Here is a 27,699-nt window from a genome sequence, read left to right as displayed (position 1 = left end):
ATATATATGTGTGTGTGTGTGTGTGTGTGTGTGTGTGTGTTTATGGTAAAAAGTTACATAGGATGGAGATATATATATATAAATAAAATTAAATTTTTACTCCTCTCCATCTTCTTGTCCTCCTGACCTCAATCCTGTTTCCCAGAGATGACTACTGTTAAGTGTCTTTGTAGCATTTTCTGTGTAAACATATTCATGTATCTATATCCTTTATTTAAAAAAAAAACACAGATAAAGATTATTTGGCAAATTCCTGTCTACCTTGATTTTGTTTTTCATTTAATAGTCTATCTGGAGGAACTCTTGGTATCATCCCACTTTTTCCATTATGAATACACCACAATCATAATTTTCCCATTAATGAATGCTTAAACATTTCCCATGTTCCCCAATGCCATTAATGTACGGGGCATCCTTTTGTGCACAGTTTTGCACACTTCCACAAATTAATCTGTAGGATAACTTCTTCTCAGTTGTATTGATTAGTAAAAGGATATATGCATTTTGAATTTTTAAAGATAATGGCAAATTGCCTTCCAAGAGTTTGAGTTAATTTATAACAACTGACAGTCTATGAAAGTACTGCTGTTAACATATTTGGAATTCTTTAAAGGATGTGTAATTAACATTCAACATGACCTTTACTTCTAACCTTCTGATTAATTATGTAATAAATGTAATTAAGCTCTAATGAATTGTGTCATAATAAAAAGTCTAATTGGAAGTTTTCCGTCTGTGTCACTTGCTCCCACCCTCCACCCATCCTTTTTGCTTCTTATTTTGCTGTGTGTGGGGTGTGTGTATGTGTGTTTGTGTGTGTCTGTTCTGTGTATGCACATGTACCTCCCCCTCAAGCTTCTTCTTTTCCTTCTTTAAAATCTAGGCCACGCTTATCTGAGGGACTTTCTGCTGTTTCACTTTCTCTCGTGAAAGTAATTTCTCCAGAGTGGTCTTAATGGGAAAGAAACCAAAACGTACAAAAAACTCAGAGGACCCACATTTTAATGACAATTCTGCCATTAGCTAGTTAAATTATCCTGGAGAAAACACTTAAACTTCTGGGCCTCACCTTTCTAAACTGTACTACTAGTAAGAGCTCATATTTCAGTTTTATTCTATTTACTTTTACAGGAATATTGGGAGGGTTGGTCACTATTATTATGCTCATATTATTAATAAGGAAACTTACTAGCTATAGGATAACAAGCAGCTTACCAAATGTCCTAGAGCTAGTAAGCTCTGGAGTTTGGGAAATGAACTGAGGCAGTTAGAATTTAGACTTTTAATTTCTCTTCTATTCCTAAATTTTATTCTTGCTCTAACATTCTAATTAGGTATTATTTCCCTTTTTCTTTTGTGTTTTCCTTTATCTTCTGGATTTTTGTCTTATTTTATTTTGTAATAAGGATGCACTCTATTCCCAAGGAACACAAAGCTAAATACATAGAAATAAAAGGTTAGAAATAACACCTTCCTAATAAAAATAGGGAATCTGAAAAAAATTAAATTATTTTTACCTCATTTTATAAACCAAAAATTCTGTCAAAGTTAGAAAGATACCAGATTTAGGTAAGATAATTAGCAATAGTAATAACAAAAGGAAAACATGAAAACAAACCCATGCTTTTTCTACAAAATAAATTCTAGAAAGACTGTTTTATGGTGATGTTTTAGCTGATTTATTCATATGAAACAGAGCTGCATGTGTCAGGGGACTTCAGGTTAAGAATATGACATATAGAATTGATGAATTCACATTTTACTTGACACAAATCTTTTAGATCAGTGGTTCTCAACCTTCCTAATGCCGCGACCGTTTAATACAGTTCCTCATGTTGTGACCCCCAATTTCATTGTTACAAATTGAACATAATTAAAGCATAGTGATTAATCACAAAATAATATGTAATTATATATGTGTTTTCCGATGGTTTTAGGCGACCCCTGTGAAAGGGTTGTTTGACCCCCAAAGGGGTCACGACCCACAGGTTGAGAACCACTGTTTTAGATGAACTTCCTTTCTGTTCTTAATCGCCTAAACGTTTTTACTTTGATTTTCCTCCATTTTCATGAATTTTTTCCCCCAAGTTACCTTCTCCTTTTGCAGTACAATGAAGAAAACCCCCGTTATCCGATTAGAATGAGTAGAGGGAGTGTGGTGGGTGGATATGTCATTTTGATTCATGATAGTCCATGTATTTTTACCACATATATTAGCTGTTTACTGTAGCATCAATAATAATGTCGCCATCAGATATACTGCAGGAGGTAATGGGAAATGACCTAGTATGATGAAAGATACCTTATCTAACACCAGTGAGTGCATACGCTTATATGTGTGTGGGGGCCGAGAAGTGTGTAGAGGTGGGACGGGAGTCAAAGATTGGCCAGAACATATGCATTTAAACTGCTCTGTTTAGCTCAACCTTAAGGAACAGCATTAAATATTGTAATTATTGTGGATACCTACAAAGCAGCCCAAAATTAAACTGACAGACTGAACTATGAACAGTAATGAACAGGAGGCACAAGCACTGGGAGTGGAGATTGATAGAGAGGATGTGAGTTGGTAGCATAAAACCTATAATATGTTTTCCCCAGGGGGACGTAACTTTGGTTCACTAGCTGAGCATGTGATGTGTGGGGCGATGCCATCAATGAGTTGTTTATGAGGGGCTATTGAGGTATTACGGGGTGTAATGTCCCTTGTGCCCACAAGGATGGAATTGGTTTTCACCTTTTGTTTTTGAACATGAGCAATATAAGAATAAATTTCATTATAAAAATCAACACAACATAAAATAATGCCCAGTAAAAAGGAAAAGTCTTCCCCCAGCTTCTTTCCACCATTTCTACTTCTGCTTCCAGAGGTGATCTCTGTGTGCGGGTTGGGAGTGGCGGATATAGTGTACACATACAGGGATATGTTTACCGCTGTGTACAGCACTGTTTCTGATATTGGCCAAAGTATTTTCTCATCAGTGCCTTTGCACTCCTCTGTGTATGCCTTCGTATGAGGCGTCATGTGTATAGAGGGGTTAGGTATGGGAGCCAGTCTTATTTCTGTATTAGCATGATCAGAGCATCACAGATGATTATGAGACCAAAGGGGAGGAGCAGGTGAAGTTTTCCTATAAAACAGCATTCTTAAAATTTGAAATATTGATAGTAAGTAAATCAATTTCAAATAAATTTTCAAATTATTTCATCTTGGCTGGATTTAATATGATTCATAATATGCACATTTTTAATTGAATTAATTGCTGAGCAAAATAAGCATCTGGGTATTGCGTCAAATTGCAATTTATACGCCTTTAAAAAGTACTATATTAGCAGAGGGAGGCTCTTTTATGTTGATAATTATAGGCCTCTTTAAAAATGTGAATCATATTTTTGGGTTTGTATTTTATGCTTAGTTGTAGAATGATTTGATTCATTTTTGATGAATCCCATCCTAGTAAGCACTGAATAGAGTGATTTAATGACTTGATTTCTAGAATATCACACCAAAGTGGGGATAATGAAGAAAGACAAGCCCTTTGCTTACTTCATAAACAGCTCTATGCCAGGCTTTAGACTGATAGGACATGCAGAGTGTTCTGTGGAGAAGTTGACTTCATATGTAATACTGTATTAAGGTTAAAATTACTTGATCCTATTTAAATTTTTTACTTCTAAAAATGTTTGGGGATTGCCTGGCTGGCGTGGCTCAGTGGTTGAGCATTGACCTATGAACCAGGAGGTCATGGTTCTATTCCCGGTCAGGGCACATGCCCGGGTTGTGGGCTTGATCCCCGGTGGGGGGTGTGCAGGAGGCAGCCAATCAGTGATTCTCTCTCATCATTGATGTTTCTATCTCTCTCTCCCTCTCCCTTCCTCTCTGAAGTCAATAAAAAGATATTTTTAAAAGATGTCTGGGGATCTGAGATTTTCTTCTCTCATTCTCCATTTGTCTGGCAAGTGACCCCATTACTCCTGTGCCTGCAGTCGGCACCTGTACATTGATAATTCCTTGAGACGCCATCTGCAGCTCTCCTTCCTCCTGAGCACCAGACTTTGAAGGCAGCTGCCCTCTGAGGTGGCCTCTTCGCCCTGTGTCTGCAGTCTGTCCTCCTGCCCCCACGTTCTGACTTACAGAAACTAGATTAACCCTCTCAGCCATTGATGGCCCCTCTAGTTCTCTTTGGGAGTTAAACACTTGGTCGTTACTTGTGTTGGGGAGATGAAAGGCACGCCCTCACCTGCCATGTTCAGCTGGAACCCGGCATGGACAGTAACCTGGCACGGAAGTTTCTTTCAAAGATTAGAAGTCCGCAGACGTGAGGGATTTATTTTGTCCTTTCAGATAAAATGTATCAGCGAGCTCATTCCGTCTTGATGTGGTCTCTCACCAGATCAGTGTGCTTGGCAAACTTTCTGTCGAAGGGCTGGATAATAAGTATTTTAGTCTTTGTGGGCCATAAGATTTTTTGTCATAAGTACTCAGTTCTGTTGTCACAGTCAGAAATGAGTGAGTGAAACTGAGTGTGGCTCTGTTTCAGGAAAACTTTATGAGAACAACTGGCAGAATGGATTGGACCTGCACCCTGCACTAGATGATGGTTGACTGAGTTTGGGGCACTGAAGTTCTTTCTTACTATTTGCCTTCTCATTAACCATTTTCCTAAGAAGTAAGAATTGATTCTTGTTTCTTCTCTTCCGTCAACTTCGTGCCCTGTGACCATCCTGCTGCCTCACCCCTTTATATTTGGCCCGACCTGTCTGCTTTGAGTAAGGTTAGTGGGAAGGTGCTCTCGCTCTACATGTGATACAGCTCTCCGTAGCTTTTAAGGCGATACGTCTCATGTCTGTCACCAGGTCTCCAGCATGCTCGAAGGAGATTTCATGTAAGATTTTAATCAATACCTGTCAGTCAGCGCGGCTTGTTAGACAGCCTGCTTAGCTTTCCCATTTCCGTTTCCCAGATTCCAGCTTTTCAGGTCTTTATCTGTCAACTTGTAATTCAGTGTTGGATTACATTTGAGGCATAAAGAAGGAGATATTATTTACTTGCTATTAAGTGGTCTGTAAGTGAATGAAAAACTGTTGGGTCCTTTTTCCATGTGAGTTGCATGGCAACTCACCTCTCCTAAGTTTTGCCCGTAGGAAACCTCTGTAGCTTGTTGCTTGTGAATAGAGTGATTCTTGCAGATGTGGTGAAAAAAAAATCACGACACGTTTTTACATAGGTGTTCAGTTATTAATTATTAATAATTGGTAATTATTAATCACAGGTGGAATTGTTGAATAAGCTGGCTTAAAATAATTTGTAATGTATTTTAAGCCAGTTTCTCCATCCTTAGTGACCCAGCATCTGAGGAAAATACCATTACGAATTTTCACTTCCATGTAAAGCTAACATGGGTAGGTTTCTAACCTATTCTGATGCATTCAGATATTTGTTGGGATGGATATTACAAAACTGTAGATTTTAATTATCGGGAGGCTGCCTTACGGGTTATTGAGTCCACTCCTCTTACTGAATAAATGTCTGCTGTGCCCAGGTCATGAATTAGATGTTCTTCTTACCCAAACAGATTCAATATGTGCTGACCTTTCTCGTTTTTCAACCACTACGATAATAAACTGCTCAAAATTGAGTTTTTATTCCAACCAAAACCTAATGTTTATCAGTGTTTAAGTGTGTTATTGAGCTGTATCCAAGGAGGGAGGGAATGTTAGGTGAATGTGCAAAGGTTGTTTTGAGTAAGAAGGAAAAAGTAAATTTTCTGTTTCTAGTGTAACATCACATCATTCTCTCCTTTTGTAATCAAGCAATCAAGGTCAAGACACATTGTTTAAAGATAATTGTTAAACGGTTTACTGTCCTTTTACTTTTTGGATGGCCTTAATTTCAAATAATTGATGATAAGTATACAGAAAATTACACCTCCTAAATGGTACTAGTTCTAGAATAAATTATGAGATCTATTGAACACCTGCTACATGCAAAATGCATGTAATTGGTAGTACACTTATTTAAGGAAACCAAACATAAACAAAGCTAAATTGTTAAAACCATTTACTGAGTCTTTACATTACAAAAGATTTCATTGGTATCACCAAAAGAATTCACTGAAGTGTTTTTTAAGTATTAAAACATGTAAACCATTCTTTGAATTATAGGTTTTCCAAAATAATCATTAAAAAGCTGTGTTTATTAAACAGTAATTTTGCCTTTTCTTTCATATAAAAATGCTTCTCCCCAAATCACAGTTACTAGACATAGGATAATTTGCTTTTACTTATAAATATGATACATGATATTTGTACAAATTCAAACAGTATGGGAAAATATAAGGAGAAAGGCAGAAACAGCCTTTTTAATTTTTTTTAGGAAAAGTTGGAAAAATTTTTACCAGTTTTTCAGTATGTTAAACAAATTTACCATGAGTATTCTTAAAATCATGACTTGAGGTGGTGAACATACCATATGGTGTACAGATGATGTGTTGAAGAATTGTGCACCTGGAACCTGTATAATTTGGTTAACCAGTGTCACCCCAATAAATTTAATAAAAAGGGAAAAATGTTTGGATTGATTGCATTATAAATGTTACTTCTGTGCCAACAATATGCACACTAAAAATTTTGATATTCATTACCAAAAACCCGTCATAAAGTAGGAGAAACTTACAATTCTACCAATAAGGTTATGGTCCCACTTCCCTATACATAGCCTAGACATTTCTAAATGTTGTCAGTTTCATTCAACTTTGCTAAATTAGTGGGTCACCTATGTTATCCAATTTCTGCTAGCATTTCTTTGGTCATTGGTGTGGTTTCTATTTTTTGTTCGTTTTTTCTTTCTTAGGCATGCTTTTCTTATGTCCTTTACCTTTCTTTCTCTTTTTAAAATTGAAATATTCATCCTTTTCTTAGTTATTTTGTAAGACCTTGCATTTTAGATACCTTTAGCATTGTCTACATATATGTTTTACATTTTGTTTTTCTTGTTTGTACTATATCTTTCAATCTTGTGTATGGTATTAGGTTTTCTCCTTCTGATGTACAAAAGTGATTTATTTTTTATGTAGTTTAATATGTACATCTTTTCTTTTATGGTTTCTGGGTTTTATGTCCTGCTTAGAAACATCTTCCTCACCTCAACATTATAAGATGTTAATGCCATAGTGCGATAGTTCAATGATAAGTTTAGAATAGTGTTTTGTTGTTTCGTCTATTTAACATATAGAATGACCTCCTTTTTAGTTTAGTCTAGCTCAGTGGTTTTTCAGCCTAGCTACAGATAGAAGCCCCACAGTGATTGAAAGTGATTCAGAACCTGCTCCTATCTCATCGGTTAGAATATCTGGTTAGGCCTGGTATTTAAAAAATATTTTTTCTGTATGTGTGTGGTGTGTGTAACTGTGTAGCATTGTTCTAGATCTGGGATTTTCTGCTCTCTCAGACCCAATTCCACCTTTCTGTAATAATTTTTATTATACTCTCTACACTCTTGAAATGAAATTTCATAGGTAATATAATCTAATAGTTACCTATTTTCAGAATTCAGTATCGGTATAATTCCATAAGTGGAACATAAAGGAGAGAGAGAATGAAAATAACTTATAATTAAACAATGTGTATTTTAGTATGTAAATGCTCAGGCGTGACTAGACTAGAAGACAACTAAGAAGTCATGTACATGCACATGATCGCTGTGAAAAGGGAAGTACAAAATGCAGATCAGAAAATGTGTTTTATTAGTAATGCAGACACTATGAATGGTGGTGCCTTTGTGGTATACTTTTATGAAATATTGAATAACTTTAGCTAAAGTTCTTAAAACAGTCTTTCCTTGATTTACCTAGAAAATTCAGTGCTATTAAGACTATGTTAAAAACACGCTTTTTGTTTATATATATGAAAGGAGGTTATGTCTAGGCATAAATGTCTGAACATTTAAAAGTCATGTTGGATTTGGAAGAGTTCTTCATTGTCTGGAACTGCTCTGCACAGGATGTCCCGCATCTCTGGTTCCTGGCCACTAAGTGCCCAATGTACTCCTCAAGCACCATTATAAAAAGTACCCCATACATTTCCCAAAGAACCCCAGGATTATCCCTGTTGGGAAGCACTGGTTTAGTTAGTTTATGTTCTGAATCAATATAAATACGGTAACAATATATGAAAATACAGGGTGGGACAAAAGTATGTTTACAGTTGTTAGTATAGAAAATAATACAATAATCTATAAAAATAAAAGTGTAATATGCTAATTAGACCGGACAGCCAAATGACCTTCTGGATGTCCTTCCGGACGACCTTCCAGATGAAGCCGCGGGGGCGAGGCAGTGGCGGCCGCCGCGGTGGGCAGGGGGCCGAGGCAGAGGTGGTTAGGGGTGATCAGGCAGGCAGGTGAGCAGTTAGGGGCGATCAGGCAGGCATGCAGAGTGGTTAGGGGCAATCAGGCAGGCAGGGGATCAGTTAGGGGTGATGAGGCAGGCAGGCAGAGTGGTTAGGGGTGATCAGGCAGGCAAGTGAGCAGTTAGTGGCAATGAGCCAGGCAGGCAGAGTGGTTAGGGGCGATGAGGCAGCCAGGTGAGTGGTTAGGGACGATGAGGCAGGCAGGCGAGTGGTTAGGGGCAATCAGGCAGGCAGGCAGAGTGGGGTAGGGGTGATCAGGCAGGCGAGTGGTTAGGAGCCAGCGATCCTGGATTGCGAGAGAGATGTCTGACTGCCAGTTTAAGAATAATAATAAAAGTGTAATATGCTAAACTGGCAGTCAGACATCCCCCGAGGGGTCCCAGATTGCGAGAGGGTGCCCAGAGTGCAGGCCGGGCTGAGGGACCCCTGACATCCCCCCTCTGCATGAATTTCGTGCACTGGGCCTCTAGTTAATAAAAAATAATACAAAAATAAGCTTTGTGTTTTACATATGCACAGCTGTAAACCTGCTTTTGCCCCACCCTGTATATAGAGTCTGAAGTTGTTTTTGTCATGCATGTACTGAAAAATGGAATTGAGTCATAAATGTCTTTTATTTCCTTCTTTTCCACCTAAACTCTTGTCTCCCATTGTCTTGGTTTCTTAACACAATATTTTAATTTCCTTTATCTTTTATGCTAACTTGTGCTTATTGTACACCATTGTTAATTTTGAACTACGAGAACAGAAAACATTACAGCTGTATTGTGAACAAAATCTTAATTACATCCTGTATTTGCAGTAATGGAAGAAAACAGGAAAAAGTAAAATCAAGAAGATTGTTTGAGAAACTGGCAGATTTCATGGTCTGTTATAATGTGCCATTGAGTTCTAGACCCAGGTTAAAGTTTGTAGAGTGAAGATGATGCCTAATGTTTTTGTGTGATTGTGGGGTTTTGATTCAAAGTCAAATGCAGTAACTTCAAAGATTTTGTTGTAAGTCTTTCCTTGGTATGCGTCCGTTAGTAAGCCTTATTAAGAAGTGATGGTGAACAATAAGTCCTAACAATTAATGTTGTAAAAACATGGATTTTAATATCATGGTAAGAAATGGAGTAGGCTGTAAAGCTGACACTATATTACAGACCAATTTCAAGTAATGTGATTGTTTATAATATAATATTTATATCGATCTGATTTGGCTTTTAGATGAAAAGAATGAGTATCTTTCTTGCCAAAGTGAGTGGGAAGAAAAATATGTTGTCTGATGTTTTCATGCAGTGATCTAGGAATAGCCTTGAGAAACATAATGTCTAGTTTCTAATTGTTGAGAAATGAAAGCTCAATATTAATTATGCTAAAGTCCTAAATTGTTTTTGATAAGAATTCTCAAACATTTGGATGTTTAAAAATGCCATCTAACAGATCAATTGGTTCATTACCTAGGGGTACATTTTGTAGTTACTTCACTCTGGTGAGCTGAGCTGCTCAAAGCTGGAGGTTTTACCAAAGGAGCAATGAGTGAGCCTTTGTAGTTCAGTATTGATTAGAAGCTGTGTCTCAGCCTTCCTTTAGGAGGGGCAGCCCTTTTTCAGCTGACAGTTCCTCCGGCTTTGAACAGAGCCCAAGGAGCTCGCTCTCTCAGAGACCCCCTGGCCCCGTGTGGCTCACTCCGGCCCACACAGCCAGTCCACTGAGGGCACCTGTCAGGCTTCTTGACGTCTAACACAAACGAAAACTTTCCCACCAGTTATGGTTCTCTCTTCAGTCGGCAGTCAGAAGCATCAGCACCCTGGTTTTCTCTCATTGCGAATGAGATTTGATTTGACTGCCGAACCCACTCTCATTCCAAGACCAGATGAAGGAAAGAAAGCACAATGGTTTATCTGAGTCAGTCTCTACCAGTTGAACATCCACAGGATGGCAGTTACAATTATGGGAAACTGTGTTAACTAATACATACAAGTTTCTTTAATGCAGAGCTTTTTAGAACTTCTAGGAAGCTAAACGTAGTATTTTGAATCTCCCAGCAGGGTCTTTATTATGTTGTGGTTTTCAATCTTATTTGACAATGGAGCCATAATTTTTTAGGGATCTTACACATGTTGGCAATTGCTAATTGCTATTCCAGGACTAGCCCCCTGAACAATAGAAACTTTTCCCCCACTGAGTTATGTTTTCATATGATGCCTGTTAGTGAGGACTGACATGAGAAGTGGCGGTAGGAAAGGCCATTGTAGTTGTAAACTATTGTTGCAGACATTGTCCAGTATGTTGATTAGCTCTCTCAGAATGAGTTCCTCCTGTGATTTACCGCTTGGTTTTCACTGCTTGGAACTATGCGTTTTTCTTTTCTGTCGAGTGAGAATTAGATAAGCTATTATGCTTTTTTTTTTCCTTGCCTGTAAGGCAACTCAAATAAATGTGGCTCCCAGCACAGTAATTATTTAGCTCTCATGCTTAGCATACTAAGGATCTTTCCTCTCCCCTTTCATGTTTATGTAGCTCATTAGTTAGCTCCCTGCTATCGAGCTTCCCTTTCCTCATCTATAATATAAGGATCTACCTTTTGGATTATTGTGAAAATAAAATCTTTTTTAATTGCGTGGTCATGTGTGTGGCACACTGTGGAATATGAAGTAAATGCTATAGTACTTTTTTCATAATTTTAACATTTTTTGTTTCCAGTTTCACAACCTTATTTTATATACATCTTTACTTTGAAGCAGCCCAGTCTTGTTTAGAAGGGAGAAGTATACATACTAAGAAAAAAGATTACAAGCATCCCATTAAGAGCATTGCTGTAGTGGGTGTGAGGGAATGAAGTGAGGTAACCCTGAGTAGAGTTGATGACAGAAGTGATGTACCCCTTGTAAACGATGTCTCCGGGATTGGGGTGATGAGGAAGTAGCAGCAGACACGGCTTCCCCCAACAGCTTGGTAGGGGTAGCCTTTCTGAGCAAAATGCTGGCTTGAACTTGAATCCGAGTCAGTTTCAAAGTAGCTGCAGCTTTTGTGAAATTTTTGGTTGTGCTGCATGTTTGTGCTGCAAGTGGAAAAGAGAGAGTTCCTTCTAGGAGATTTTTAGGCCCAGAAGCTGGGAAGCAGACCTACAATTTCTGAAATAAGAAGTGTTGTGAGCATCGGGCATGTCCGTGATGGGACTTCCAACTCTCGTTGGGGAAATAGAACATACTGGACGTTTGGTGTAGCTGTCTCTCCTCCACCAGGGCTAACTATTAGGTAGCCTGGCATTTCTTTCCATGTGGATGTAATCCACGAGGGGAGCCGTGGCATTTCTGATCCAAGACTCGGAGAGAGAATGCCCTTCCCTGTAGCCCTCTCGTCCCGAGTGTTGCAACATTGGTGACTGGCTCACTGGTCTCTTCTCTTCAGCCACACCAGCACGTGGCTAGGATCCTGGGTTAAGTGGCCTTCTAATTTATCACCCACACTACATTCTCTGAATGAAAAGGGGCACTATTAATAAGGACAACATAAATAAGACATTCCTGGGCAAACAGGACATTTGATCATTTTAGCTAACAACCCCTTTTCTATGTTATCTTAAAAAACACAGAGGTTTTATATTTTTTGTGATGTTAGCTCTCCTCATATGTCTGTGCTCACTATAGTAGCAGAAAATGCAGAAGGCTGTCTACTCTGTTTTGATTTTCCTGAACCATGTGTTTTCTTTTCTAATTTGGAGTGTATTTTCTTTTTATATTCAAAGTCACTGTCTACTATTGCATCCTGTTTAATCTGTAAAAGACCATCTTATGAATTATTGAGTAAGTCGTAATGATTCTTTGTTTGGACTCCACCAGCCAGGTAATAATGGGGGCGGGGGAAATGAAAGGAAGAGGTGAAGCAGAAGCTCTCAGTGCCCAAGCCGGGTAACTGCATACTTGGTGAAGACTGAGTCGTGGAGCATATTGCTTTCATTTCCTATTTTGAAGTGATATTTAGGCGGTTGAAATTAATGTTGATAGCTCCCAAACCAGTGTAAATGAAAGTTAAATTTTTATGTCTTGTGTGCTCTCCCCACTCTTACCTTAACAGAAGAAAGCTTGGCCAGACCACAAGCGGGAATGCAAATGCCTTAAAAGCTGCAAACCCAGATATCCTCCCGATTCCGTCCGACTTCTTGGCAGAGTTGTTGTCAAACTTGTGAGTAGAGAACTTGTGAAATATTCTTGATTTTTAATTTAACAAAAGCACTCACATTTGCATATATTATTCTTTAAAAAAATACGTTTTTATTGATTTGAGAGAGGGAGAGAAACATCGATTGGCTGCCTCCTGCACGCCCCTATTTAGGATGGAGCCCGCAACCAGGGCATGTGTCTTGACGGGGAATTGAACCTGGGGACCTCTTCCTGGATGGGATGACAGGACACATGTATTATTCTTATTTTAGGCTGAATTTAAATCCATATGAAAGTAGAAGGTGGATTATTACAGGGCGTGTCTTAAGTCAACAGCTTGCTGTTTTCCTATCAGTCACAGCATCAGTGGTGGTAATGACATGCACGGCCCCTCTTTGAAGGCCCTGGGTGTGATCTCCTGGGACTGGAGACAGGAGGTCCTGTATTTGTCACATTAGATGTTAGTAGAATCTGTTATGTTGCCTTTATTACTTTTCTACTGTGAACTAATGCACAGGGTATGTATATAATTCTTGTTGTCTCTTCAACTGAGATTTTAATTTTATGATAATTAATCTTACATGGAAGAGTACTTATTTTTTTATTTACAGTCAACATTCAGTGAAATTGTGTCTTCAGTTCTTTTCCTTGCTCTGCCAAAACAACTAGTGGATTCTGTGACATCCCCCTCTGGTGACACCTTCCAGATTTTTGGGGTCAGCCTTTAGCATGAGTATCTCTCAAGTTATTGCAAGCTCCAGCTCTGTTCTCTCCCGTTTTGTATGGACTTTTTTTTTTTTGGCTATGAAATTTTATAGGGGTATTTAAGAATGTAAAAGTATGATTATATACATAAAACTAATGCAATGTTATATTTCAGTTACATCTTAATTTAAAAAAGGATTTGCAATACCAAATGGGCATTGTCTTTGGACTGAATATGCAACATACATATTTACTACTATGTGTACATTGTGTTAAAACTTACAAATTTATTTCAAAGCATTAATAAATTTAGAGCAAGTTTTATCATTATGCATTTCTTTAACCACTGGATATTAAAAGTTTAATCACTGTTATATTTGAGTGTGAACTTTTTTCTACTTTATTAATATTAAACAGATAGACAACCACTTTTAGAGCAGAAATGGGTTGCTTCAGAATCACCGAAGGTCCTAGTTCTCAGTCACCACCCCTGATCTACTGAATCAAAATAAAAAAGGATGCAATCCTATATAATAAAAGCCTAATATGCTAAGTGTCCAGTCATCTGGTCGTCCATTCAACCAATCAAAGCGTAATATGCTAATGATATGCTAATGCCACTCAACTGGCTCGCTGTGACGTGCACTGACCACCATGGATCAGACAGTCGACTGGTCGACCACTCACTATGACATGTACTGACCATCAGGGGGCAGACACTCCTACTGGTAGGTTAGCTTGCTGCTGGGGTCCAGCTGATCAGGACTGAGCGAGACAGGCCGGAGACGCCCTGGATCCCTCCCATGGTTCCTCCCTGGCTGGCCATCCTCCCTCGTCCCTCCCCGGCCCCGAACGTGCACAGGTGGGGTCCTTCAGCCTGGACTGCACCCTCTCGCAATCTGGGACCCCTCAGGGGATGTTGGAGAGCCGTTTTGGCCCTATAGCAGAATGACTGGTCACTGTGATGCGCACTGACCACCAGCTCCAATGCAGGAGCTGCCACCTGGTGTCAGTGCACTCCCACAGGGGGAGCGCCGATCAGCCAGAAGCTGGGCTCATGGCTGGTGAGCACAGCGGTGGTGGCAGGAGCCTCTCCTGTTTCTACAGCAGCGCTAAGGATGTCCGAATGACAGCTTAGGCGGGGAGTGGGCCTAAGCTGTCAGACATTCCCCAAGGGCTCCTGGACTACAAGAGGGTGCAGGCTGGGCTAAGGGGCGCCCCCCCCACCCCCCCTTCCCCCGCCAAGTGCACGAATTTCATGCACGGGCCTCTAGTTGTGAAATAGTTACTTTCCATAGAGTACTTTCTATCTCCAGGCCTTGTGGTAATCACTTTACCTGATATACCTTATTTCACATCCACAACAGTCCTGTGAATCAGCTGCTGTTATTACTCTTATGTTCCAGATAACAAAATTGATTTCTCTTCACTCAAGGTTAAGCATCTTGTCCAAGGTTGTACAGTTTGTAGTACATTCTTATTTTTATTGATCCATCTTTGCTTTTTTATGATAATTTGTAATAAAATTCTTACAGTGATACAAATTGTATGGATAGAACTGTGGAAAAAAATAAAAGTATGAAATCTTGTAAAAGAGTTTTACATTTGGAAATTAAGCTGGTGGTTAAGTCACAGCTCTTATTTTAAAGTTGTTACTGATTAAATAATTGAACTGTAAGAAAGTGGTGAAGAGAAGGAATATACTGGATAGAATTTTACTTTTTAAATAGACTTTCATTAAATGTCTAAAGATACTCAAACATATTTATTTATATATTGGAAAACTTGAAATTGTTTTGGTGTTTTCCGCCTTTACTTCATAGATGGAAGAAACCCCCTCTGAATCGGAGAAACTTTACTCATTTTATGATCTGGAATCAAGTAAGTGATTATCTATCAGCATAAAAAAATCCTGTCATTTATTTCCTGAGATGATGAATTGCTTTGTATTTTGTCTCTCTGTTATGTGAGGGAAATCTAACATGCGCATATTTAATTTATTCTGGGTAGCTTTGGCCATATAGGAGTTTGTAAAGTGCCAGGTTAGGCAGTGAGGGGAATGTAACCCCTAGTCCAGTTGACAAAATAATTTTTCTTCTGTTTCTCCCTCCCCTACTCTCTTCTTCCCACTCTTGCTTTCTTTTTGATGTCAGGAAACTGATGTGAACAGGGTGGGGTCCTGGTGTCCAGGGAACATTTAGGTTCACTGGTCGAAACACAGATGACTTAGGCTCTCTAACAGCATTGAGCATTGCTCTTCTCCTGATGGCCGAGCTACTTGGGAACAGTGAAAGGCTTTCCAGATCCGAATGTTAAGTAAATGTAGGGTGTGTTTTTCTTTCATGTTGGCACAGACACTCTTCATTGAGGTTGTGAATGACTTCAACGCAAAAGTAGCCAGAGCTCATAGCGTAAATTGGCTACACAGTTGAAGATTTGTGTTGGAGGTGAATCTGGTACAGATTTATGGTGATGGGATCCCACTTGCCAGTGATAATAGATTATTATTTAAGTATCACCAATCATTAGAGAGATGCAGATCAAAATTACAGTGAGATAATCATCCCACCCCATTAGGATGGCAACTATAGGGGAAAAAAAAAAGAGAAAACAAGTGTTGGCGAGGATGTAGAGGAATTGGAACGGTAGGAATGTAGGATGGTATGGCTGCTATGGCAAACAGTATGGAGGTGCCTCAAAAAATTAAAACTATAATGACCATACGTCCCTGGATTCTGGTTATACACTCAAAATAATGGAAAGCAAATATTTATTCATCTGTATTTATAGCAGTATTAGTCACAATAGCTAAAGCTTGGAAGCAACCAAATGTCTATCAGTGAATGAATAGATAAGCAAAATGTGTTATGTATACACAACGGAATATTATTCAGCGTTAAAAAGGAAGGAAATTCTGACATATGCTACAACATGGATGAGTCTTGAGGATGTTATACTAAGTGGAATAAGGTAATCTCGGAAAGACAAATACTGTATGATTCCACTTATATGAAGTACTTAGAGTACTCCAGATCATGAAGAAAGAAAGTAAAATGGTGGTTCGCAGGGGCTGTGGGAAGGGTTGAATGGGAAGTTATTGTTTAATGGGTATAGAGTTTCAGTTTTACAAGGTGAAAAGTATTATGGAAACGGATAGTGGTGATTTTGCATAATAATGTGAGTGTATTTGATACTACTGAACTGTATAGTTAAAAATGGTTAAGATGGTAAATTTTATGTTATATATGTTTTCCCACAGTTTTGAAAATAAATAACTGGGTTAATTGTTCTGTTGAACAAGTAATTTAAAGAAAATATGTAGATCTGACATGATCAACAGAGTTATGCTCTAGTTCAACTGGTGTATCTTTTCTAGTTTTAACAGAGAACTAATTAGTCATTTTTTTGATATGTTATTGCTAAGTAATTAACATCTCTTGGAATGAGTTTCACTATTAACATTAGCCTTGCTCACTAGCAGTGTTGTACACACTGCCTTAAGTGAAATGCTCTCGAACTTTATTAATTGAATTGTGCATTCTTAACCTTAACACTCCTTGATGATATACATTAACTGATATTGGCTGTAGAACTTCCTTCTGTTTCAGTTGAAGTAGCACCATACCTTGTTTATTCAACTGAGAAATGATTTGACCTTGAGATTTCTTTGGATGATCTATATTTTCTTGTTGATGTGCTTTCTGATAACAAATTTTACCACTCTGAACTTCAGCTGAACTTTTTATTTCTATTTTTAAATATATATACATATATATATTTTAAAATATATTTTATTGATTTTTCACAGAGAGGAGGGGAGAGGGATAGAGAGTTAGAAACATCGATGAGAGAGAAACATCGATCAGCTGCCTCCTGCACACCCCCTACTGGGGATCAAGCCTGCAACCCAGGTATATGCCCTTGACTGGAATCGAACCCGGGACCCTTCAGTCTACAGGCGGACGCTCTATCCACTGAGCCAAACCGGTTAGGGCTTCAGCTAAACTTTTTAGTTTTCACTTTCTGTCCCCCTGCCCCTCGGGAGATGACCTTGTTGTAAATTGTTTCATAGAAAAGTCTGCTTACATTCACTGATTTAATAAGTATTTATCATGTTTGAACATGTGTACAGGATGATGTAGAAAATGTGGTAACACATCTTTACTGATTTTGTTTCTAATATTTTTCATCTGTATGTGTATTTATTTTGCTTTGATAAGTGTTTGATCTTATAGTATAGATGAACGTTGGCAGAATTCAATTGCTAATGTATGTATCGTGATTTGTAGTTGGCAAAAAATAAAAAAGATATGTGTTTGCTCTCTGTCAGAATGGAATCTAGGGCAGGAAATAGCTAGTTAACAGTTATCTTTGAACACCTGAAAATTATCCATTAAAAGTTCACTGTGTGATTGTGCTATTTATTTTCTCTTTAAAAAAGATATTAACAAACTGACTGAAGATAAGAAAGAGGGCCTCAGGCAACTTGCAGTGACATTTCAACTTTATATCAGAGGAGAAATACAAGATGTTTCTCAACTGCCACCTTCCTTTGACATCTTTGAAGCCTTTGCAAAAGTAAGTGTGACGTTTGGTATTTTTGCTAATGCTCTACATCAACCCTTCACTCTTTATTTTGTTGTTGATCCGTGAAAATCCAGGACCCTTCGTGTCTTATATCACTCTCCTACCTTAATGAGTAGAGAATGAAAGAATGTATTACTTATATTAAAAAGGGTATTTACTTTTAATGTTTTATTCAGTATTCTTATTAATGACCCCAGTATGTTCATTGTCAGCTCTCAAGACATACTGTGCCATTGCATTCATTTAGTTCTGTCATGGTGTTTCAGTAATACAGCCTGCTTTTAAATTAAATTTATTGGGGTGACAATGGTTAATAAGATTATATAGGTTTCGACTGTACAATTCTATGATACATCATCTGTATATTGCATTGTGTGCCCATCACCTAAAGTCAAATCTTCTTCTGTCACCATATATTTAACCCCTTTACTCTTTACTACTCCCCTACCCCCCTTGCATCTGGTCCACCATACTGTTGTCTGTGTCTTCTTTGACTTATGTCACTTAGCATAATACCCTCCAAGTCCATTCATGTTGTTGCCGATGGCAAGATTTCATTTTTTTGGTTGACTAATATTCCATTGTATATATGCACCACTTCTTCACCCACACATTGACTGATGGGCACTTAGGTTGCTTCCATATCCTAGCTATTGTAAGTAAGGCTGCAGTGGACATATGGATGTGTGTGTCTTTGGGAATTTGTGTTTTGGGTTTCTTCAGATAAATACCCAGAAGTGGAATTGCTGGGTCCTTCTTTGTCTCTTGTTATAGTCTTTGTTTTAAAGTCTGGAGTAAGTACTGCTACCCCAGCCTTTTTGTTTGTTTGTTTCCATTTTCATGAAATATCTTTTCCCATCCCTTTACTTTCAGTCTATGTGTTCCTCTCTGAAGTGAGTCTCTTGTAGGCAGCATATGCGAAGGTCTCATTTTCTTATCCATTCAGCCACCTATGTATTTTGATTGGAGCATTTAATACATTTACATTTAAAGTAATTATTCATAGGTATGTGGTTATTGCCATTTTATTATATTTTTGATTTTTTAAAAATTTTCTTCTTAAAGAAGTCCCTTTAACATTTCTTGTAATACTGGTTTGGTGGTGATGAACTCCTTTAAGCTATGTCTTAAAGGAGCACTTGAGGTTTAGATTGTAGGGGTTTGCTGTATAAATATATCCTCTCCACTTACGAATTTGTTGCCTGGCTGTAAAATTTAAGTAGCATGAGACATAGGCGTGAGAACTTTTTCTAGAGGGTACCAAGGAGAACTTCACGTAGGAAGTAGAAGTGGATGCTGGAATTCCAGGAGAGAGGGTGGTGCTGGGAAACAGTTCTAGACAGTGGTCTAGAAAAGTGGCTGGGACTGCGGGGAGCTGAGAAAAAGATTGATCTCCTCTGCAGATCTGAAAGGTAGCTGCCACCTGTGGAGTACATAGCAGTTATACTTAGAACTTTTGAATAAAAGCTTGATGTTTAAAATGCTGGTTTTGCGTTTTGGCAATAGAAAATTTGTGAGGGTAATAGTACCTCCAGAATTCCTATAGAGAGGGTGCTGTGGGTGATCATCTGTTTGGATGGACAGACTGAAGTGATTTGCTTGAAGGTTCATTTGCAGAGCAGTTTTTTATTTTTAGATTGTGTTACTTGAGGGGAGGGCGAGGTGTGCCTGGATGGAAATAAAGGTATGAGGTAGGAGGAGCGTGATGGTTGCTACTGACACGAATGAAGGTGGCCAAAGGGTGGGATGTGCATTGCAGATGCTTGTTAGTGAGAGCACAGGAGACATGCAGTTATTTATATGTTCATGACAAATAGAGGCCAAATTCATGTGTGCCAACTCTGCTGGATTGTTAGGGAAGAGAACTATGTGTCCATCTCTGCCATCACCTCCTCCTTCTCATCCCATATTTCCCCTCTACTTCTATTTCAAACACAATTTCCTGATATATTTCAAAATGGGTTTATCTTGGCATGACGATTGCAGTGGTTCAGTCTATTGATTGAGTTCTAAACATTTACTACAAATATAGGAAATGTACATATGAATAATATAAACCTTAAAAATGGAGAAAGGAACAGAGAGGATACATTTGAATGGGGCACTGGGCCGCGCTCAGCACGGCCAAGGCTGAACCTGAATGGTGGGCAGTGAAGGATTAAAGAAGACAGACAAGAGAATAAAGCTGGTGCTAGGTGGGATGCTGCTCTCAGATGGAGAGACAGTGCCACAGCCTGCAACCTGAGTCTTTATTTTATAGCCAGATCCCACGAGGCAAAGTAAGGGCATGGTCAAGATGTTTACAATATTCTCCCGGGTTTCGAATCTACTCAATCACATGCATCTGAACCCTATCAAGCTTTGTTTTGGCAGCACTTGCCGCACTTCCTGCAGCCTACATCACTCAGCCACCTGGGCCCACAGGTTCGGACCATAAGGTCAAGCTCACAACCATAGCCTTTGGTTATAATTGTGCTGGGAGGGCTTTGCCCTTCAAGCTAGGACCTGCACGTGGCTTTGCCAGGAGAGGACTGTGCCCTCACATTAGTCCGAGGCTTGAACCTGTCCAAACACTGTAGCCACTCTCCACAGGGCACTGAATAGTACTATGTGGTTAAATCGCTTTCTCAGGCAAGTAATTGAAATGCTCTCAACCTCAATCTCCCCATCTGTAAATGGGAATAATAATAAAATCAACTTCACAGATAAAAGTACTTAAAGTGCCTCGCGCTACTACTCCTGCCCTCTACTGCCGGCTTTATTCATATGCTGCTGTAAGACTGCAGTGTCGTAGCGGTCGCCAACCTTTCGGACCTCATGGACCACCAGTGGTTGGTGACCGCTGATCTAGAGTGCCGCCTGCGACTGATTGTAAATCAGAATCTCCGTTGGTTGCTCAGTTTTGCCCAGTGCTGGCTTCTCTTGAGTGCTGAGAATGACTATCTTGTTTGAGAAGAAATTTTGCAAACAGGATATAGTACCTTTCCCGTAGTAACTGACTTGGTTTCAGCCCATAGCTATTGTGGGCAGAAATCATATACTGTGTCCTGCACTCATGACAGCTCCATGATTTCAGAGTAGTTCCTTGGGATGTCATGTAGGAAATGTATGAGCAAAGTGTTTCTAACACATGCATCTTAAAAGGATGGAGTTGAATATAAAAGTTATTCAGTTATCCTGCTATAATTCACTGGAATGGCATGGAATGTATAGTATTTCTCTATTCCATCCCTCAGAGTGTACATTGATAATTATTATATCGATAATTGGTAATGGTTATTTATAACTTAATGTCAGTAGACCTAGATTTGAGATTATTTTCTATGCAAAGAATATAGGTTGTAGAAAAATGTACTTAATTATTTTTTCTGAACTTATAACTTCCTTTTCTAAAAATGCATTTGGTAGACACAAAATGTGATAAGATCTGAAAAATAAAGCAGAAAATAAACCAGTTGCATAAAATGTTTCAAAAACAGACCGTAAATTGGAAGCAGCAAGAGTAAAAGTGACCTCCTAATCACAAAACATGTCATCGTTGGTGTTTTCAGAGCCCAGCAAAGTACTTGTTAACTTCATAAAATGGTACAACTGCCACAGCATTTTTTGATTAGAAATTCCACATCTATTTGGGAAGATGTTGCCTCCCTTTTCCTTTCAAACAAAGTAAGAATTCTCCTGATAGCATGTTATTTTTATTCTTTAGGGCACATATGTGACCTCCAGACTCTAATTTTTAATGCTACGAGTTGCAGCTGGTTTTGCAATATACACTGTGATTGTATAGCTTTGAAAGTGAGGATTTTAGAAGGTGTTTTATTTTGGTACAGTGATACTTAAATTTTACATTCAGTTTTATTAGTGGTAAATTCTTTTTTATTGGAGACTTTTTTTCACTAGAGTAACAATGGAGGATATATTAAATCAAGAATCTTGCTAATTTATAATATGAAAAGAAAGAGTAACGATATTTTTGATTGAGATACATACTTGCATTTGGGTGGAATATGCCATTAGACATAGAGTGATAGTAAATAATCTATATGATGTTTTGCCATAACCTCATAATTTTAGTGGAGCATATATATCAACATGGAGGAAAAATGACTAAATAACTGTTTTTGTCCTTTTTTATTTCCTGAAGAATGGTGTACCTCAGTAAAAAGCAAGAACAAGTTCATGATATGTTCAGTTATTAATCTTAACATTTCAGTTCTGTTGGCTCTCTCATTCTGGATATGCTGGTGTTTTATTACTTACGTGTTGTGGGAGGCTAATTTGTGGGAAGAATATTACCTTCATTGTTTTGAAAGGTCAGGGGTGTGTGTGTGTGTATTTGCCACTTGAGGGCTTCAGGGTTTCATATAGGACCAAATTTTAGAGCTTTTTGTGGATCAGCTCAGTTGGGTTTCACCACTGTAGCATGCTATAAAGTAGTAAAGAAAGCAATCTTTTGAATTAATAAAGTGATGAATTACCTAATTACAAATTTGATGGGAAAAGGCAGTATGATAACTTTCACTGCATTACTAAGTGATCCCAGTGACTGATCAGATGTGCCTGGGTTCTATTAAGGAGAAATATGCCATTAAATATTTAGTACTGAAAGCGAGCAGACACCCAGGACTGCTAACCTCCGGTCACCGGGAGCTGCATCTGTATACGTGGAGGTGGCTGCTGCGTGAGCGTCTCTCTTGTCTGCTCTCAGCAGCTGCTAGAAGACTTAGTGATTTGGATTGCACCTCTCTTCTGGTTTTACGTAAAGCAGGCAAACAGCCAAGATACTTAACTGCACACGGAACCCGGCATTCTAATTATGAAATGCTGATGCATTTATGATTTATATGTTTTTCCTTCATTACAGTAGATTGAAACTCTGAGTAGATTCAAGAGACAATTATTCTCACAAATGGTCTTCTAAGTTATGTGACAATTGTAGGACACTTGGGCTTTCTAAACAAAACAAATCATGTGTTTTTAATGATGATGTTTATTTATCATGTTCTTCATCTCTTGCCATTCAGTTAGTATTTCTCTTCATTTATGTGTAAATAACCTATGATGAGTTGGTGTATGTTTATCATATAGTTAAAGACCAGATGCCAGTTAACTTCTGAAGTTGGATAATTAGTAAATTCTTAATCAGCATTTTTATTTATTCCTGTGTTGGTCAAGGTTAATTACTTATATAAGGCTAATGCTTTGATTAAAACTACTGATGGATAAACGTGTTTGCTAAGTCTTGTTGCCTTATCTATTTGAGTGTGAAACTTGCCATTAATTCAGATGGAGGTGATGTTTTTAAATGACAACATGTCGTTGTGAAAAGGTAGAGGTTGCCTTCATTGCTCTGGCCTTCCCTTTAGTGGCAAAAGCCTCTACTCCAGTACTGCGTCTCCCTACTGGAATGTGACCTCCTTAGAGCCAGGAATGACAGTTTATTTATTTTGAATTACTAGCAATCTTCACTGCATGCAGTAGGTGCTTAATTATTAATTGAATGAAGGAATGCATGAAAACTGTCCCTTTGCAGTTTTATGGCGTACACTTTATTAAATACTTTTGAAAATTAATACACTTCTGTAAGTATACAAGACTGTGTAAAAAGAAATCTTTATCATGATAAAATTGACGAAATTTAGTAAGTTAGTTGATAGCTCAGAATCACAGGGGGTGCCATTTTTCTAAATTCTTCGGGAAATGATGGATGATTATATTAATTGTTCCGAGGTAGCAAACCTTTTCTGTAAAAGTTCATATATAGTCAATATTTTAGGCTTTGTAGGCCAACAGGAAAAAGTCAGTTACTACTTCATCACGTGCTTTATAATGCACAGTGAGTGAGAGGGCTGTTTATGGTCTCCGTGTCAACTCCTTAACTCTGCCATGATAGCCCGAAGCTCCCAAGGATAATATATAAGTGAACGGGTATGGCTGTGTTTCAATAAAACTTGGTTTATAGATACTGAACATTGATTTTTTAATATATAATTTTCACTTATGCTTAAATATCCTTCTTTTTATTTTTCTCCCAGGTATTTACAAATGTAAGAAAGCATTCTTAGCCTGTAGGCTGTGCAGAAAGAGGTGGTGGGTCAGATGTAGCTGATGGGCCGTTGTTTGCCAACCCTTAAATCATTATTTGTAAGCCAGAGGCTTTTTTGTGTTCAGTAGGAAATAGAATATGCTATCACAGTGGTTCTCAACCTTCTGGCCCTTTAAGTACAGTTCCTCATGTTGTGACCCAACCATAAAATTATTTTCGTTGCTACTTCATAACTGTAATGTTGCTACTGTTATGAATCGTAATGTAAATATCTGATATGCAGGATGGTCTTAGGCGATCCCTGTGAAAGGGTCGTTCAACCACCAAAGGGGTCGCCACCCACAGGTTGAGAACCGCTGTCAGCTATCAGAAGATTTTCTAACTTAAAAAAAAGGATAGGAAATATTTTATCCATTACCTTCTAACAAACCATTAGTTCTACAGTTTTATGTTGCCAATCACATTTATAATAAGCACACTGTGTGCACAATAATTGTTTATTGAGTTTTCTTTTTTAATCCAAGAAAATTTAATTCAAGAACTTTAAAATGTTTTAATTCATTGATATAGTAAAAAACATATAGTGTTTCACTAAGGATTAGGAAGAAATAAAAAGAAGAAAATATATACTTTATTAATGTCTTCCATGATCATTTTTAGTTTTTAGTTTTTGGTTTTTTTTTTAACTACAGGTATTATATGTTATTTTGCCTTGAAATGAGATGTAACGATACAATTTTCTAGTAGGATTATTTTGGCTATATAACTCGGGTTGAGAAAGTTTTTGCTTGATTTTCAGATCATTTTCTTAGATTACGGATATTGCCCTCAGACTTTACGTTGTGGCTTGACTATTTCTGTTGTGAATGAGGACCTCTCATGAGACAAAAAAAATGTTTAAAGGCTATAATATTAATAGTAGTAAAATATTGTGATTAGCTGCTTTGTTAAATTTTGTAATGGGCAGAGAGTGATTTTTTTGACAGCAGAAATTAGACATTGCTATTTGATGTGGAAAACAAGGAGATTTGGTATATTATAAAGGCAAGCAGGCGAGTTTGGAGATGGCTTCTGCAGGCCAGATAAAGAAAGGCGAGTCCTGATCAGAGAGAAAATAGCCTCTCTACTGTCAGCAAGACTCGGTTGTTATTGACATTTTTATTTTCAGTGCTTAATGCTACGTGTTTAAAGAGATAATTTAGATAAGTGCTCGTTTATAAAGTTTGATGAAGGAAGGGCAGAAAGCCTTGTCACATCAGCAAGTTGATCGTGGCTCCGTGTTTGGGAGAACTTTATCATCAGAATGGTTCAACGGTTTGTCAGGCTGCTCAGGCACAGCTTGGAGCTACCTGTCCCTGAAAGAATTTCATTCCGGGTTAAACTCTATGAGAAGAGGAGTTGTCGCCATGGGTATAAGGTAGGGCCACATGATATAAAGCATAGTTTGAGTTTGTGGATTCCTGGTAGTTATAATATGGAAGTCTGTAATATATCTTTCCCCACCCTTTGTCCAGATTCTGTTTATTCTTAAAGTTTCAACTCAAATCTTTGGTGAAACCCACCTAACCAGGATGACCTTTCCCTGTTGTAAAATCAGTAGTCACTGGTATTTTCTATGCCAATCATTTGGGGAGTGTGAATAGTCTTTATTAGTTATCTGTCTTTATTTCCTCTGGTCCCACTTAGATTGGAAACTGAGGAGTCATGGTATCCAATTCCTTCCTTAAGCAGAGCAGAACCATATAATTTTAGGCTGAAAAGATCACAGAAACTAATCCGTTCCTCACTCCTTCTCCTCTTCCCATGATGCTTCAGTTGTGGCTCAGAGACGGTTATGTAGTCACCTAGTGACAAGAAAAATGCTAAAATTTAGGTCTTTTGAGCTCATTCTGATGCTCTTTCTGTTAGTTGATGCCAAAGTATTCAAGAACTAACTTCTAAGTTGAAGTAAAAACGTGATAAGCAAACAGAACTTAATATTACAAACAGCTTTTGGCACTATGTATTCCGTATATGCTTTTCCAGCTTTATTGAGATGTAATTGACACATAATACTGTGTAAGTTTAAGGTATAAAATGTTGATTTGATATATATTGCAAAAGGATTCTAACTGTAGGGTTAGCTAACATCTTCATCACATCACATAACATTTCTTTTTGTGTGTATGAATGGTTTGAACATTTAAGATCTCGCAACTTTTAAATACATAGTACAGTATCATTAGCTCTAATCACCATGCTGTCTAATACATTCCCAGAAATTATCATCTGGAAGTATGTACCCTTGGACCAGTATCTCCTCATTTCCCACACACCCTCTTCTATTTCTTATATAGTAAGTTAACCGTATAAAGCCAGAAAATTAAGAATAAGTTACTTAATACTATAGAATAAGAGTAATACTTATAAGAATAAGAATAATAACAATAAGAGTAATACTATAGAATTACTCTTATCAGCATTTGAAACTAGATTAGGTTGTCTCTATAATGATGAGTTTTAATCTCAGAGATGCTGTATGGCTGTGTTTAATGATTGTGTGCATCCTACCATCAGATAACTCAGCTACAAACAGGACTGCTGTATTATATACTTGGCAGATGTGGTTTCATCTCCTACTCCTCCTACTGCTCCCATACTCAGCCAGGAAGTCAGTGGTATTAACTCTGGCATTTGTCTTACATCAGTCAATCAAGGGACAATTCAGGGATTTATCACAAGGTTCCTAGTACTACACTACCCCAATTTTATTTAATTTTTTACTCACAAAATACTGTAACAAATACAACATTTATTTCCTACAATAGCCCTTTGAGTTATTATTTTCTTCTGCAGATGAAGAGATGCTGAAGGTCACACAGTTTTTAAATAAGGAGCCAGAGCTTCAACTTGGCTCTCTTGATTTCAGATTCCCCCCCTCCCTCCGAACTGCATTCTGTGTTATGTTAGTTTTGTAGTGGAGCTCTAATTATGAGCTATTATAAGCCTCTGGAGCAAAATTCAGAGTATGATAAATGAGAATATTTGATAAGATTTCTATCACTAATACGAAAGTACTGGTATAGGCAAAGCTTTACATTACTTAATTAGGATTCCTGTTACCCTTCATACAGGTGGTGTGTCATGGTTTACACACCTCTCTCCTGCATGTATTCAAATCTAAAACGCTGGTAGGGTGGGTGGAGGAGGGTAGGTTTTTCATATCAAATAAATCTGAACTGATGCTGCCACAATTCTGTGTGAAAATAATGACACTTGAAATGGAATTTGAATGGAGCCAACTGCTTTTTGAAATCTGGATTCCATAACCTTGAAGTACTGAATATTAAGTCATTATTTATTCAAGAGCCTTCAGTTTGGGCCTGTCTTGTTTTCCAGCTATTGTTGGATCTGTTTTTTCCCCTATGATTCTATAAATATTGCATTTACAGATCAAGACATTTTGTAATGGAATAGAATGTACATGCAATATAGAAGAAAATCCTTCATGGGTATTTATTTATTTGACCTTAAATTTTATACCTGCTGTTAATGGCATAGGCAGATAATTTAGAAACATATTGTTAAGTGGCAGAAAAGTATTGGAACTTTGTGTGACTGAACTTGGCAATTGTGGGCCCTATTTCAAGTTTTAGTTAGTATTTAGTTTTAGTTTTGATACGTATATGAAGCATTTATCAAGGCGCAGTTAATGCAGAGTTGCTCCATTAGGACCAGTTGAATTAGGATCCGGATTAGAATATTCTTTGTTGTTGTTTTTTTCTTCGCTTCCATTTACCATCTTTTTATTTATTTAATTTTTTT

The 27,699-nt window shown here is 37.9% G+C and overlaps 1 protein-coding gene across 1 annotated transcript in view; it reads left to right on the top strand.

Moving 5' to 3' along the window:
* SMYD3 (SET and MYND domain containing 3) overlaps positions 1-27,699 on the top strand; it is a 413,596-nt gene that overhangs the window by 377 nt on the left and 385,520 nt on the right. Inside the window, exons 2-4 of the mRNA XM_014528244.1 lie at positions 12,472-12,579; positions 15,086-15,143; positions 17,704-17,840. Of these exons, the coding sequence (XP_014383730.1) occupies positions 12,472-12,579; positions 15,086-15,143; positions 17,704-17,840 (303 nt within the window). The remainder of the gene's footprint in view (positions 1-12,471; positions 12,580-15,085; positions 15,144-17,703; positions 17,841-27,699) is intronic.

This window comes from Myotis brandtii, unplaced genomic scaffold, assembly GCF_000412655.1.
Source record: "Myotis brandtii unplaced genomic scaffold, ASM41265v1 scaffold627, whole genome shotgun sequence".
NCBI lineage: Eukaryota > Metazoa > Chordata > Mammalia > Chiroptera > Vespertilionidae > Myotis > Myotis brandtii.
Note: the sequence above shows the minus strand (reverse complement) of the source record. Positions and strands in the feature narration are given on the sequence as shown.